Source organism: Canis lupus, chromosome 30 (genome assembly GCF_011100685.1).
Source record: "Canis lupus familiaris isolate Mischka breed German Shepherd chromosome 30, alternate assembly UU_Cfam_GSD_1.0, whole genome shotgun sequence".
NCBI classification, from domain to species: domain Eukaryota; kingdom Metazoa; phylum Chordata; class Mammalia; order Carnivora; family Canidae; genus Canis; species Canis lupus.
In genome coordinates, this window is record NC_049251.1 from 21,914,197 (window position 1) to 21,928,702 (window position 14,506).

Consider the following 14,506-nt stretch of genomic DNA (forward strand, 5'->3'; position numbering starts at 1 on the left):
AGAAATCAAATTATTCTCTTCCAAGCCAACAGATATGAGCTCTTTTTTGAACTCCAATTGGCTCTCTGCCATTACCAGTGACAATCCAGTTGATGAAACCTCCCACCTGGTCTCTGGGTAACTATGTGGAACATATGGGGGAAAAGGGCCTTCTGTCCTTCTCTATTGCTACCCTGTGTTTAGCCACTGAAATTTTGTGGTTAATGTCCTAGCTTATCCTAACTAATAGAGCAATTGGTATTGAGAATCAGGTGTCCTATGACAAAAACTTGGAAAGTGTTGCTTAGCTTCATAGTTAAGTGGTAGCAAGGAAACTAATCCTGGAGGCTGGAAAGATAGAGAAGTACTATTAATATAGTCGCAATGGATTTAGTAAAACTGCCACCTTTGGTAAATTGGAAGCCAGAACAGGTGTCAAATGAACTTGTGCTCTGGGGGGAGAGGTTTCCACACTGAATGGTCTTGGCAGTTTTGTCAAAAATCAGCTGACCAGAGACACATGGCTTTATTTTTGGACTCTCATTTCTATTCCATCGATCTACAGATCTGTTCTTATGGCAGTACCACACTGTCTTGATTACAGTTAGGGTTAGCTTTGTAGGGTTAGCTGCTTTTAGACCAAAAAAAATATGAGATAAAATTAAGAGAATCTTTGAGGAACAAAAGCCTTTCAAAGCTCAGCCTTGATGCAAAGATCAGACTAAAGATGTGGTCTTCATACTATTTGATAAAACTTTATAATGGATTAAGTTTCTTCTGGGCAAGGATCATTTTGAATGGCACCTAGTGAAACTTTCCAATTGGATGAAATGTGTTAGGGCAAAGCTCTAACTAAAGGTATAGTTTCCCCATAGAAGCCTGACAACCTCAAAGTAAGCCATTTTTAAAGTTGGGGGGAGGTGGAAGGAGGGTGAGGTGTTCAGTATAAAGAAATAGTCTTGGAAGAAAATGTGGATGTGGTAATGGCATATGGAACTGACTGGAATCAAATAGATCTGAAATCCACTAGTTTTGGGGGTGTTATACAGGCTAAGAACCTTTGAGTGGTAGACTAAAACTGTTTCTGTTTAAATCTCAAAACAGCTATAGATCCTCCCAGTCTTCTAAGATGAAGAAGCAGGCTATGAGAGCAGCAGGGCCCTAACAGGGTATAATGTTTAAATACCTTAGAGGGCTTAGAAACAAAAAAGAAATGTGTTACTTAAGCAACAGTGGCTTGTACTTGAAATATTGGGACATTATTCATTTACTCGAAAATACTGCATATGATCCAGCAATTCCCCTTTAGCTATTTACCCAATAGAAATGAAGACATGTGGCCAAATGAAAACCTGTATGCAGATATTTATAGCACTTTTATTCATAACTGCCAAAAACTGGGAACAACTCAAATATCAAGTGGTGAACAGATAGGATAAGCGGATTATGGTATATCCATGCAATGGAATAGTACTGGCAGTAAAAGGCAAGGAACTATCGATGCGGCAACAACATGGAAGCTAAGTGAAAGAAGCCAAATTAAAGCGTATTAGTATACTGTATGATTCCATTTTCTTGAGTTTATTTGAATTCCAGTTAACATACAGTGTAATATTAATTTCAGGTGTAGAATTTAATGATTCATCACTTCTGTACAACACTCAATCCTCATCACAAGTACCTTCCTTAATACCCATAACCCATTTAGCTCATCCCCCTGCCTAATTCCTCTCCAGTAATCATCAGTTTGTTTTCTAGAGTTAAGTCTGTTTTATGGTTTGTCTCCCCTCCCCATGTTCTATTTATTTAACATTATTGGAAAGGTAAAGTTATAGGGACAGAATCTGATTAGTGGTTGTGTGCAGTGGAGGGGAGGGAATTAACTACAAAGGGTATAAGGGAACTTTTGGGGACGATGGAAATATTCTTTATCTTGGTTGTTGTGGTTACATGGCAATAGAATCTGCTAAAATTTATAGAACTGTAGAGGCTCCTGGGTGGCTCATTTGGTTGAGTGTCCAACTCTTGGTTTCTGCTGTCATAATCTCATAGGTTATGGGATTGAGCCTCATGTCAGGCTCCTTGCTCAGCAGGGAATCTGCTTGAAAGATTCTCTCCCTCAGCCCAGTCACCACGTGCTTGCTCGCTCGCTCACTTGCTCTCTGTCTCTCTCAAAATGAATAAATCTTTTAAAATATATAGAACTGTGTACCTAAAAAGTATATTTAAAACTTTTAATCATTTTTTGATATACACACATGAAAATACTTATCCTTATTTTTTAAAAAATATTTTATTTATTTATTCATGAGAGACACAGAGAGAGAGGCAGAGACACAGGCAGAGGGAGAAGCAGGCTCCTTGCTGGGAGCCCGATGTGGGACTTGATCCTGGGTCTCCAGGATCAGGCCCTGAGCTGAAGGTGGCACTAAACCGCTGAGCCACCTGGGCTGCCCCTTATCCTTATTATCTGTAGTATTTTCTGATATTTTATGGGAAATGATGTTTAGCAGTTATCAAAATTCCAAAATTTGGATTACAAAGATTAGGCACAACTTTTATCAAGTAAACTGAAAGACTAGAATGATGGGAACAACAGCTAATCCCTAGTTTCTGTTGATTCGAGTGAGAGACTGACTTCACAAGCATAAAAATAAATTTGTTGGTTTCCTTGCACTGAATTTTCCTTAAGTGCAAAGTGGTGATGACACCTGTGTTTACCTTGACCAGGTGGCTTTTTTTTTTTTTTAAACTACTGTTTGAACAAATGGCTTTTACCAGGTAAAACATGCTGCTTGACTATTAGTTGCAAATTGCTAAAGAAGGGAGATAATTCTGTAAAGAGACGATCCATTTTAGCTTGGAACCATCATTCACCTAAATGCTGGTCGTCAGGCAGTATGTAATAGGTCTTCAACATTCAAGGTTTCTCTGCCAAACAATATGGTCGGGAAACCAGAATTTCGTTTAAGAAATATCCTTCAGTCTCCTGGAAGCTGGGTTTACCACACTAATCGTTTCAGTCTTACATACAAACCTTTCATGGAGAAGTGTAACAAAAATAACTAGGCTATTATATTTTAGTTCATTTTTTTGTCAAAATACTACCAAAATAATGTCACTCTGCTAAACCTGAAGGAGACCAATAACTTGTAAACGTTTCTTGGCTGATACATATGTGTGTCAGTGGGAGGGGAGGTGGGAGATGCAGAAAATGTAAGGAGATGGCAAATATTAATTTGATAAAAAAGCCATTAAAGAGGACACTTAAAATTTGTATAAAACTTGGTAACATTTTAATGTTGTATATGAGAATGATTCTTTAGTCCCTGTAATTTTAAGGTATTTTGAAAGCTTCCTTTTTTCTTTCCAGAGCTGTTGCTAGTTCTTTAAGAGGTTGTATATGATATTATCTAAGTATATTTTTGCATTTAATATTGAAATAACATATATGACTAGTCGAGTAGGTGGCATCTGATGGAAAGTAATTTTGTTTTTGTGTCCTTATTATGGTTATGAGTTCTCAGGGGTTATGATAGAGTTCTTGTTTTGGTTTGTTTTTTAATAGCAACAATAAATAGTAACATGGTAGGTTTTAAGAAGTATTAATACATGTAATGGGGCTGATCTAGACCATTGATCAGGGGTAGGCGAACTCTTCCTATAAAGAGGCAGATAATAAATATTTTTGTATTTGTGGGCTTTACAGTCTTTGTCATAACTACTCAACTTTACTGTTGTGTGAAAACAGCCATGGATAATGTGTAAATGAATGGATGTGGGTGGATTCAGCCCATGGGCCATAAAGTACAGACCCCATAAACACTCCCTGTTTTAAATAAAAACAGATTTTGAAAACTGTGCATAAAAATGAGTTGTACTTTAGATATATTTACTCATGCATTTAACATGCTTATTCAGTGACAGTTTAAGAGCTCATATGCTAGGTACTTTGCCAAGTTATAGGTGTAGAGCAGTGAACAAAGCAGACATGATTCCTACCCTCATGGAGTTCACAGTATAATGGGGAAAACAGACACTGACCAAGTATTTAAATACATTAACAAAGGATAACTGTGGGTGGGCTCACACTTAAAAAGCCTTGTGGTGAATCATTTTGTAAAATCAGTAATCCCTGTGTGTAACCAGTACTCCTTATGATTTTCATTTGTTAAAATTTGTGATATACTTTATTAGAGATGTGGGTATTATAGTGTATTTTCTCAAAGGTGAATTACTGAACCAAAGAACTTTTCTTGTTTGTGACACTTACCAAAATAAATAAACATGTGCATAACTAGAATTATAGCAAAGTTTACTTGATAGTTGTCTATTTTCCCTTTCAGATATAATTACTGTTGGATTTTATTGTGTCTCAGCTTAGTATCATCTATTAATGTATAATGTTTACTTTTGGTCTATAGCGGTCTGTTGTCTGAAGGGATAGTTCATCTACATTCAGAAACTAAGGTATGAAATCAAACTTTCTGTAAATGTGATTACTTTCTTCAGAATTTATGTTATTTTAGACTTATTAGAACAAAACAGGAGTATGACTATAGAAATAGAATATAAGCCTTGATTCTTAGAACAGATGCCTTCATGAAATGTTGTTCATAAAATAAGTTGAATCCTCTTTTGTTTCATAATTTCACTGACTATTGGAAAAAATTCTAAGTAAAATGAATTTGTAATCTAAGCATTTTTAATTTTCTTTCTGAAGCCCCAATTCACTAGATCTACCACCCAAAAAAGAAAAGTATCTATATATAAAGAAGGTAATTTGAAGGGTTTATTAATTCATTTAAATATTTGCAGTGTATAGATCACTATTGCAGGTGCTGGGCAAATTGGGGTCTACAAGTTCTCCACCCACTGGGATTTAGGCCAAGGGAACAGTATATGTGAAGGCCAGTCTGGGGAATAATCAGTGAAGTGAACTGAATTCTATGAGTCAGAACATTAAGTTTAATGTTCTAGGAGCTAGCTGAATATCTTTGAATTTTAGGGGCTAATTTGCCTTATCTTTGAATCTGTTGGTGATAATAATACCTATATTTTATAGCTATACAATCTGGAATTCTTTAAAATACAAATTGATTAATTCAATAGAATTCTGTGTATTACAAAATTGCGTTCTATGGCAAATGATTAGAATCTAACCAATCAATAATTAAATTCTTTTGATGTAGCCAAAGACCAAAAATGTTGATGCAGTAAATAAGATTCAAAACAAACGACACTCTGCAAATAAAGGAAGGAGAGCAAATTCAAGGTACAGTTTTAACAGTATTACTTTCCTTTTTTAGTCTTATGATTGACAGTACCATCATTTTAATTATTTTTTTCTTTTTCATCGTTTTAATTATAAAGCTGTTTCTCCAGATCTTTTTATACCTTACATTGTATATATCTTATCTACATTCAATAATTTTAAAACATGTTCTGCTCAGAAATGTCTTGCAGCAGTTACTAAGCATTTTATGTTCTCTCTTTTATTTTATAAAGATTTTATTCATTTATTCATGAGAGACACAGAGACATACGCAGAGGGAAAAGCAGGCTCCATGCAGGGAGCCCAATGTGGGACTTGATCCCGGGACTCCAGGATCACACCCTGGGCTGAAGGCAGACGCTTGACCACTGAGCCACCCGGGCATCCCCATATTATGTTCTCTTAAGCAAAATCACCACATTTCAAATTTTTGTTAATTGAGATATTTTCTTAGAACTAAGGCTCGTCTACTTTTTTGAGCATTTAATAGAACTATACATTATTGTATATATATTGACATACAGAGTGATTTGGTGTGCTCTAAGACTATAGGATCACTATAATTTGCATTCTATTGCTTTTGGTGAAAAAGAATTCAAGACTGTTAGTATTTTAAGCTTGAAAAAGGGGACTGAAGAGGCTCTCTAGGATAGGAGACCTAGAGAAGGAAAGTCACTCCTGCAATGGATTATACCAACCAGCTTCTTTTTATTAAATGTCTTACTTACTCAGACTGATCGTTGCATTATAATCCTGGAAAAATATTTCTTAATGTTAGTGTCTTTTAATTGGCTAAATAACTTTTTTGCTTTTGGAATAAAAGGAAAAATAGAGGGGATAATGAAGAGACAATAAATCTAAAATAGATTGATAGAAGAAAAGAGAACATATACTGCATACATAACATTACTGGTTATCTTATTTTCAGACGTCAGCATTACTTTTTAAAGAAAAGTTTATTTTTCTAAATAGAATTCTGAAGGTTTTGCTTGTTTGTTAAAAAGTAAGTTAGGCTTTAAGTAAAACGTTAAAAATAAGGCTTTCAGAACCATAAACTTGATGGGTTAGAGCTGGCCCATTCCTTAATGCCTTTACTAGTGATTTTTATTTCATATTTCTTCCCTTGTTAAGAAAATCAAATCTCATTTTTTTATTGACTTTGATTCTGGCGAGTATATGTTTCTTTAGATGGAAAAAAAGTTGATTTTGATTGATCTAATAATTGTTCATTCTGATTTTTTCTATAGAGGTATTCTTTGTTTACAGAATTAGGGCTATAAGCAATATCACTTTATACAGTTCTTCCTCAGCAGCATGTAGTTTAAAAGCCACAGAATGGATTTGATCTGGGAGGCACAACCCTCCTAGTTTTTATGTTTACTTGTTTGGAGGCAATGTCTAGATGAACTGGCCTCGTAAAAGCCTTCTCTAGCTCTGAAGCTGTGTGATTCATAAAAATTGAAAGTCAACTAATTGTTTTTTTATAATATCATCCTTGGAAGTATCAATTGTAGATTTCATCATAAATTTAAAATTAATATAATTTTGATCTTTGTTATTTGAATAAAAAAAGTCATATCTCCTTTGCATATTAACATTGTATATATGAGTGTGTATATATATGTGTGTATGTTTATTTATTCATTTATTTATAGTATAAAATTGAAATACCCTGATGTACATGTTGCCAATGATGTTGCTATTCCGGAAGATTTCTCAGACTTTTCTCTTGCAAAAACAATTAGCAAAATTGAAGGGCAACTGGAGGAAGAAGGCATACCTGATTATATAGATGATGATATTTTTTGTGGCATTAGTAACGACATTGGAACAGGTAAGTTTTCTTTTATTTTTATCCTTGTATCACCGTTACATAGAAAAAGATATTTGGGAACTATTTTTCTTGTATTTAAAAAATGTATTGTGATATCTTGTGTTTGTTTCAAAATCATCTAGTGGGACATGGTAGGAGTAGTGAGTGGAATTATAGATAAAAAGGGTAATGAGTCAGTAATTGTTGAAAATGGGTGATGGGAAGTCGTTTCTCATTGACCTCATCTCTCTACTTCTATGTATATTTGATATTTTCTGTTATAAAGAGTAAAAGATTATATGGGGGGCACCTGGGTATCTCAGTTGGTTAAGCATCTGACTCTTGATTTCTTCTCAGGTCATGATCTCAGGTTTGTGGGATTGAGCCCCATGTCAGGCTCTCCACTCATCAGGGAGTCTGCTTGAGGTTGTCTTCCTCTCCCTTTGCCTCTTCTCACCCCCACCACCCTCAAATAAATAAATAAATCTTAAAAAAAGAAGACTATATGGTATTGGTTTCATTGACCACTTTTCAAGAAACTAAGGTTAAAATGCCCCATAGCTTATCATTTTTGGGTGGGGAGTTTGGGGCAAGGGGAGAGAGAGAGAGAGAATCTTAAGCAGGGCCGATGCAGGGCTCCACCTCACAACTAAATCAAGAGTTGGATTCTTAACTGACTGAGGCACCCAGATACCCCACATTAAAATAACTTTTAAAACCAAATATTTGGTGCTTGGGTGGCTCAGCGGTGGAGTGTCTGCCTTTGGCTCAGGTTGTGATCCTGGAGTCCTGGGATCAAGTCCCACATCAGGATCCCCACAGGGAGCCTGCTTCTCCCTCTGCCTATGTCTCTGCTTCTCTCTGTGTCTCTCATGAGTAAATAAAATCTAAAAAAAAATAAAATAAAACCCAATATTTCTTTGAATTCCTTTCATTTATGAATACTGTATTCTACTTAGTGCAAATTAAAAAAATGAATTATTGATGTGGCATCAGTTGAAATAATCATTAATTTTCTAATGAATGTAATTTTCTTTCTTATAAATTCATTCTCTGCATATCACTTTGAAAAATAATACTAAGTTTAGATCATCTAAAAACAAAATTTAGTTACCAGTAATATTTCTAGAACTGTTGAATTTATGAGAAGCCACTTATGCTTTTGTAAATAAAGACTAAGACAATTGAGTGTATGTGACCATGGTTAATACTAAGCTATAATTGTGACTTCAGGCAAGCCAGTTAGCCCCTCTGTAATAGCATTTTCTTCATTTCAAAATTTATCAGTTTGTATTAGATGGTCATAAGATTTATCTTTAAAATTCTCTTGATTCGGGATCCCTGGGTGGCGCAGCAGTTTGGCACCTGCCTTTGGCCCAGGGCGCGATCCTGGAGACCCGGGATCAAATCCCACATCGGGCTCCTGGTGCATGGAGCCTGCTTCTCCCTCTGCCTGTGTCTCTGCCTCTCTCTCTCTCTCTCTCTCTCTGTGACTATCATAAATTAAAAAAAAAAAAAATTCTCTTGATTCTGTGAAAACCATAACATATGCGTAATGACTATTGTGCTGCATGCTAGTCAGTCATAAATGAGCTATTCATTTGTAAATTTATTACCTTTACTGACTTATCAAAGCTTTCTGGGAGTACTCTTCAGAAGAGAAGGAAAGTGAAGCAGGAAGTTGCCTGTATGTCTCTGTCAAGATGCCTTCAAGGACACAGTGATCACATGTTGACTATTCTTCAGTACATAGTCACCATGGCCCTGGGACAATATTCCTGCTCTTAGATACACAGAACCAGTACAGACGGACCACCTGAAATTGCTATTTTCTTTTTATTGCTGAATGTCCTCTCTGCCACTTTGCCTCCCTGTCTTCTCTTACCAGAATCTTTGGCTAAGCTATCCCCCCTTCTGGGGAGTTTTCTCTTGTTCCAGATGATTGCCTGAATGGCTGTTATGGGCAAGAGGAAAAGATGAAAAAGTAATTTAATAGTATATACTGCTTTGTAAGACTATTCTTTCTCCTTTCTTTTTAGAGACGAGCTCCTGCAAACTTCACATTTTTAAATGCATCATTTCCCTTCTATACTGTGCTAACCTGGAGTGACATGAGAGGCTTGAAGGAGAGTTGAGGCTAGAGAGCTCTAGGTGAAGTAGAGCCAGTCATTGTTAATCAGCTCCATGGTAACACTGGGAGCATTTAATAAGAGCTTTGTAACAGGAAGTATGTATGGAGATGTTTTGTGCTCTGTTGGGATATATCCTAATGACTTCTCAGAGGCAACTCCAGGTGTTTATTCAAGATAAGATCCGTGAAGGCAAAGCTTGTCTTATCCCTACTATGCCTGGAACATTATAGAAACTTAATGTATATTTTTTGAATGAATGCTTGAATGAATTGTGGAGTGAGTTCTAAGTTCACTTTTCACTTTATTTTGTTATATAGTTAGAGAAACATCAAAGATTTACTACTGATACTGTTGAATAAAGAACTTTAGGTAGTGATGAAATACCAAAGGCAGATTTTAGGGGTTGTGGAGAAAGCTTCAGCAGTACATCATTAGCGTAATTCTTTGCTTTTATGACACATAGATTACATTTTAACTTCTGTGAAATCGGGATATATATTACAGTCACTGGTATTTTATAATCACAGTGGCTGAGATTGAAGTTGAGTTTTGCTAGAGAGGTTTTATGTGTGCTTCTGCCAAACACTTGGGGACATTACCAACCTGAAATCACTTGAAGTTTTCTGACTGAGGTATTTTGGACCACCTTGGTAAAGACTAATTCAGTCTGCAAACTTAACGTGAGTACTAGCTTGTGGTTCAGATTCTCAGGAGAGGTTTTTGTTGTTTTTCCTTCTTTACTCAGTTCCAGGTTGAGATGTGGACAATTCCTTTTCACTGGGTGGATTTGTTTTTCATTTATCTTTACAGTGGGGGTATTTAGTATCTTTAGTATTCTCAAACAAGGATCTCCTGATAAACTCTCCATCTTGAACATTTTATTCCTCGTGAAATAATGATCTATCTTGTAATTGATGGCATCTTAGATTCAGTGAAAGGCAATAAATGTAATTATTTAAATCCACAGAAGCCCAGAACAGATTTCTAAAGGCCAAACTCCGTGTTATGCAGGAAGAATTGGATAATGTTGTATATGAATGTAATAAAAAGGTAAAAACCTCTCAAAATAAATTCTCTAATATTCAAAGATATTTTAGTAGCAGTTTCAATTATTTAAAAAATATATTCATTGAGGTATAATTTACTGTTAAATTTTGAATTAAATTATATATAAATACTCAACTTTTATTCTGAAATACTGAATTTTCACTGGGCTAAAGAATTTTAAATACTTGTTAGCAGTTAGAATTTTCTGTGTAAGATTTACAAATGTAAGCTATTAAACACAAAATATCTCACTTCCATTTTTGAAGATGAAAATGGAATATAATTTGTTTTTCTTTGTGAAATGAATATAAATATCTTTTTTTTAATATAAATATCTGAAATCATATGAAGCTCCTTTTTTACTGCTTTGTTTTGATACTAAACCTTGTGCATTTTTTCACATAATGTATAATATCATAACTATAGGAAAATGAAATTCAGAATTTAAAGTCACAAATAAAAAACTTTGAAGAAGATTGTATGAGACAGCAGCGAACAATTAATTTGCAGCAGTCTCAAACAGAAAAATATAAAACTCTTTTTGAAGAGCTAAACAAAAAATGTGATGGATTACAGCAACAGCTATCTTCAGCAGAAAAGGTAATAATTTTGCTATTTTTCTGGACCTAATGTTAAAGATACTATAAAACTTTAAAGTTTACATGTTTGTGAAGGCACTACTTTTATTTGTTCAGTTATTTTGTTAGTATTTACTAAAATGTCTTCCAATATAAGAATATTCTTTAATAGCGTTATTGAAATACAATTCACAGATAATACAAATCACCCTTTTAAAGTATACAATTTAGTGGCTTTTAACATATTCAGAGTTGTGCAACTGTCAGTACGATCATTTTAGAACATTTTCATCACCCCAAAAAGACATTCTGTACCCTTGAGCCACCGTATCCTAACCTTCCCCTAGTCCCCTCCATCTCTAGGCAACTTCTATTTTCTGTTGATAGATTTGCCTATTTTGGACATTTCATATATACAGAATTATACAATATGAGATATTTTGGGATATCTTTCGTTTAAGAATGTTTTTGAGGTTCATCCACATTGTAGTACATACCAGTACTTCGTTCCTTTTTATACAGTAATATTCCATTATATGGATATAACACATCTATTTCTTTATCAGATGATGGATATTTGTTTTATTTCTACTTTTTGACTATTTTGAATAATGCTGCTATGAACATTAACATATAAGTTTTTGTGTGGACATATGTTTTCATTTGTCTTGTGTATATACCTAACAGTAGAATCATTGGATCATATGGTTACCCTGTGTTTAACCTTATGAAAAACACTCAGCTCTTTTCCAAACCAGCTATACTGTTTGTACATTTCCACCAGCAGTGTGTAAGGGTTCTGTTTTCTCCACATCCTCACCAACACATGTTAGATAATCTTTTTTTTTTTTAATTTTTATTTATTTATGATAGTCACAGAGAGAGAGAGAGAGAGAGAGAGAGGCAGAGACACAGGCAGAGGGAGAAGCAGGCTTCATGCACCGGGAGCCCTGGGCCAAAGGAAGGTGCTAAACTGCTGCACCACCCAGGGATCCCAGATTATCTTTTTGATTCTAGGTATCTACTCATGTAAAGTTATCTTGTCATATTGATTTGCATATCTCTGATAACTAAAGATTTTGAGCATCTTTTCATATGTTTATTGGCCATTTGTATGTCTTCTTCGGAGAAATATCTGATTCTTTGCTTATTGTTTAAATTGGAACTTTTAAATTCTTGAGTAGTAAATGTTTTTTTATATATTTTAGATACAAGTCCCTTACCAGATACAGATTTCTAAATATCTCTCCCATTCATTCGGTTGTCTCTTCACTTTCTTTACAGTGACCTTTGACGCACAAAATTTTTTAATTTTGAAATCCAGTGTATCTAATTTTTCTTTGGTTATTTGTGCTTTTGGTATCAAATCTAAGGGGATAATACATTTTAAATAAGCTATCAAAAATTTTATATTGTGCCGTTGAGATAATAAAATAAAGCATACTGTATGGTATTACTTTGTAAGACTTAGGATAAAAATTATGTATTATAAGAGATTTAGGAAGTAGGAAATTATGTCTTCATTACTATATTTTTCTTTAGTGTGTTCATATAAAAGAGCATATGTTTGAACATTTTAGTCTTGTATAATTAGCATTATCTTCTGGTAAAAAAAATTCTAAACATTGGATTTATTGAGATAAGATTTGTGTACAGTAAATCACCCTTTTTAAGTATACAGTTCTGTGAGCTTTGACAAATTCATAGTCATATAACTATCACCATAATTGAAATATAGAATAGTTCTACCATCCCCAAAAGTTCCCTTGTGAATTTAGTCAAATCCTTTGCATACTTGGAGTCTAAGGCAGCCACTAATCTGGTTTTGGTTCTTACATTTTGGCGTTTTCCAGATTGTCATGTAAATAGAATCACATAGAATAACTTGTAGGCTTTTGAGTCTTTTTTCACTTGCATAAAGCAATTGAGGTTAATCCATGTTGAAATCTGTTCTTTTTAATGCTGAGAAGTATAACATTGAATGGATGTACCACATTTTGATTACCTATATGTCCGGAAATAAAAATTAATTACAGTATCTAGTAGCAGAAAGTGCTATCCAATATGGTAGCTCACTATATGTGGCTATTCCAAATTGTGACATGCTATAAGTTTAAAATAAATACCAGATTTTGAAGACTTAATAACAATAAAGAATTAAAAAGAGAATCTTTTTATATTGATTACATATTGAAATATTTTAGATATATTGGGATAAATGAAGTATAGATATATATAATGAAGTATAGTATTAAAATTATTTTTACTTCTTTTTAAAGTAGTTACTAGAAAATTTTAAATTTCATATATGGTTCATATTATATTTGTTAGTCTAAAAGTTATAGACCAGTGTTCTAAGAAAAAAACATTGTATCTGGGAAACCAGAGTTTTAATTTGTCATGATACTTTATCATTTGTCATCATGCAGACAAGTTTCTGGTCCTGTCATCAGGATCATTTCACATAATCTGAAACCTTGCCTACATCTCTGATTCTCTTCTTCTTGGCCTTTATACCCAATCCTATGCATTCTTCACATGTTTTTCATTCATTTTTTTTTTCAATTTCCATTGCCCCTTCTTGATTCAAGCTATTATTATCTTCTTTCTGAATCCTCCCCACTGATTATTTTATGTCTTTTCTCTTTTCCTTATCCATTGTATCCTATGTTCTGTCAATAGATTAATATTCTCAAAAGACCACATATGATTATAACTCCACCTTTGTATGGCAGAAATGGAACTAATATTTTTTTGAGTACTATGTGTCAGGCAAAACATATTATAGAAAGAGACTGAATCTAATAGGTTAAGCAAATTGCCCAGGGTCATACAGATAGTGGCAGAGCAGTATTCAAGCCATGTTTGTCTGACTCCAAAGTCTGTGTTCTTTCCACAAATCATGTAGACTCTTTCTCCAACTCCTTAAAATTAAGTGGTCTACTATTCCAAAATCTCACTGCTGTTGAGAGCTAAATATTTGAACCTTTGGTTCACAGTGAGTCTTCTAAGCTATTATGATACATCAACTCTCTGAAGATTTTTATTATAATGACTTTTCATTAGCTCTGAACTTCCCAGCTTGAATCCTTATCTACCTACCAGACAGAGAGGTGTAACAACTCTCATGGATTGAGTCTTTTTTTTTTTTTTTGGCTAATTCTGCAACAACAGAATTGTTGTTGTCTGCAACAACAACAACAACAACAAAAAACCTCTCAATGTACATTTGATAGAAATGCAAAACAGAGCTTGAGTTTGATGGAGCTGCTTCTATAAACCTATAAAAGCCAACTATTTAAAAACTACTACAACTATTATACTAACAGGTAGAGCCATTTCTAAAATACAAAAACAAAACATTTTATTGCAGCATTGAATTTTGTTTTTCAGTTAATCTATTTTAAAATCAACTTTATTGAGAAATAAATACAATTAAATTTACTTGTTTTAATCGTGCAGTTCATTGAGCTTTGGCAAAATAGCATATCCTTATAACCATCACTGCACTTCCTCCAAATTTCCTTTGTCTTCCTTCCCCCAAATCTCTGACCTCTGACCATGGCCCATCTACTCACTGATCTGCATTCCTTCGTTACAGATTAGTTTTCCCTGTTCTACAGTTTCATACAGATGGAATCATAAGTATGTACTTTTTTATGCCTGGCTTCTTTTGTTCAGC

The 14,506-nt window shown here is 34.2% G+C and overlaps 1 protein-coding gene across 11 annotated transcripts in view; it reads left to right on the forward strand.

Annotated features, from left to right (window-relative positions):
• Window positions 1-14,506, forward strand: part of TEX9 (testis expressed 9) — a 196,377-nt gene that overhangs the window by 151,842 nt on the left and 30,029 nt on the right. For 10 of the 11 annotated variants that reach the window (XR_005381691.1, XR_005381692.1, XR_005381693.1 and 7 more), the window contains 5 exons: window positions 4,404-4,449; window positions 5,172-5,254; window positions 6,910-7,088; window positions 10,167-10,249; window positions 10,673-10,846. Coding sequence is in view for 8 of the 11 variants with exons in the window: in XM_038580497.1 (XP_038436425.1) it covers window positions 4,404-4,449; window positions 5,172-5,254; window positions 6,910-7,088; window positions 10,167-10,249; window positions 10,673-10,846 (565 nt within the window). In the remaining 3 variants the exon portion in view is untranslated. Of the gene's footprint in view, window positions 1-4,403; window positions 4,450-5,171; window positions 5,255-6,909; window positions 7,089-9,133; window positions 9,219-10,166; window positions 10,250-10,672; window positions 10,847-14,506 lie in introns of those variants that run through there. The other variant, XM_038580501.1, reaches the window with a different exon arrangement.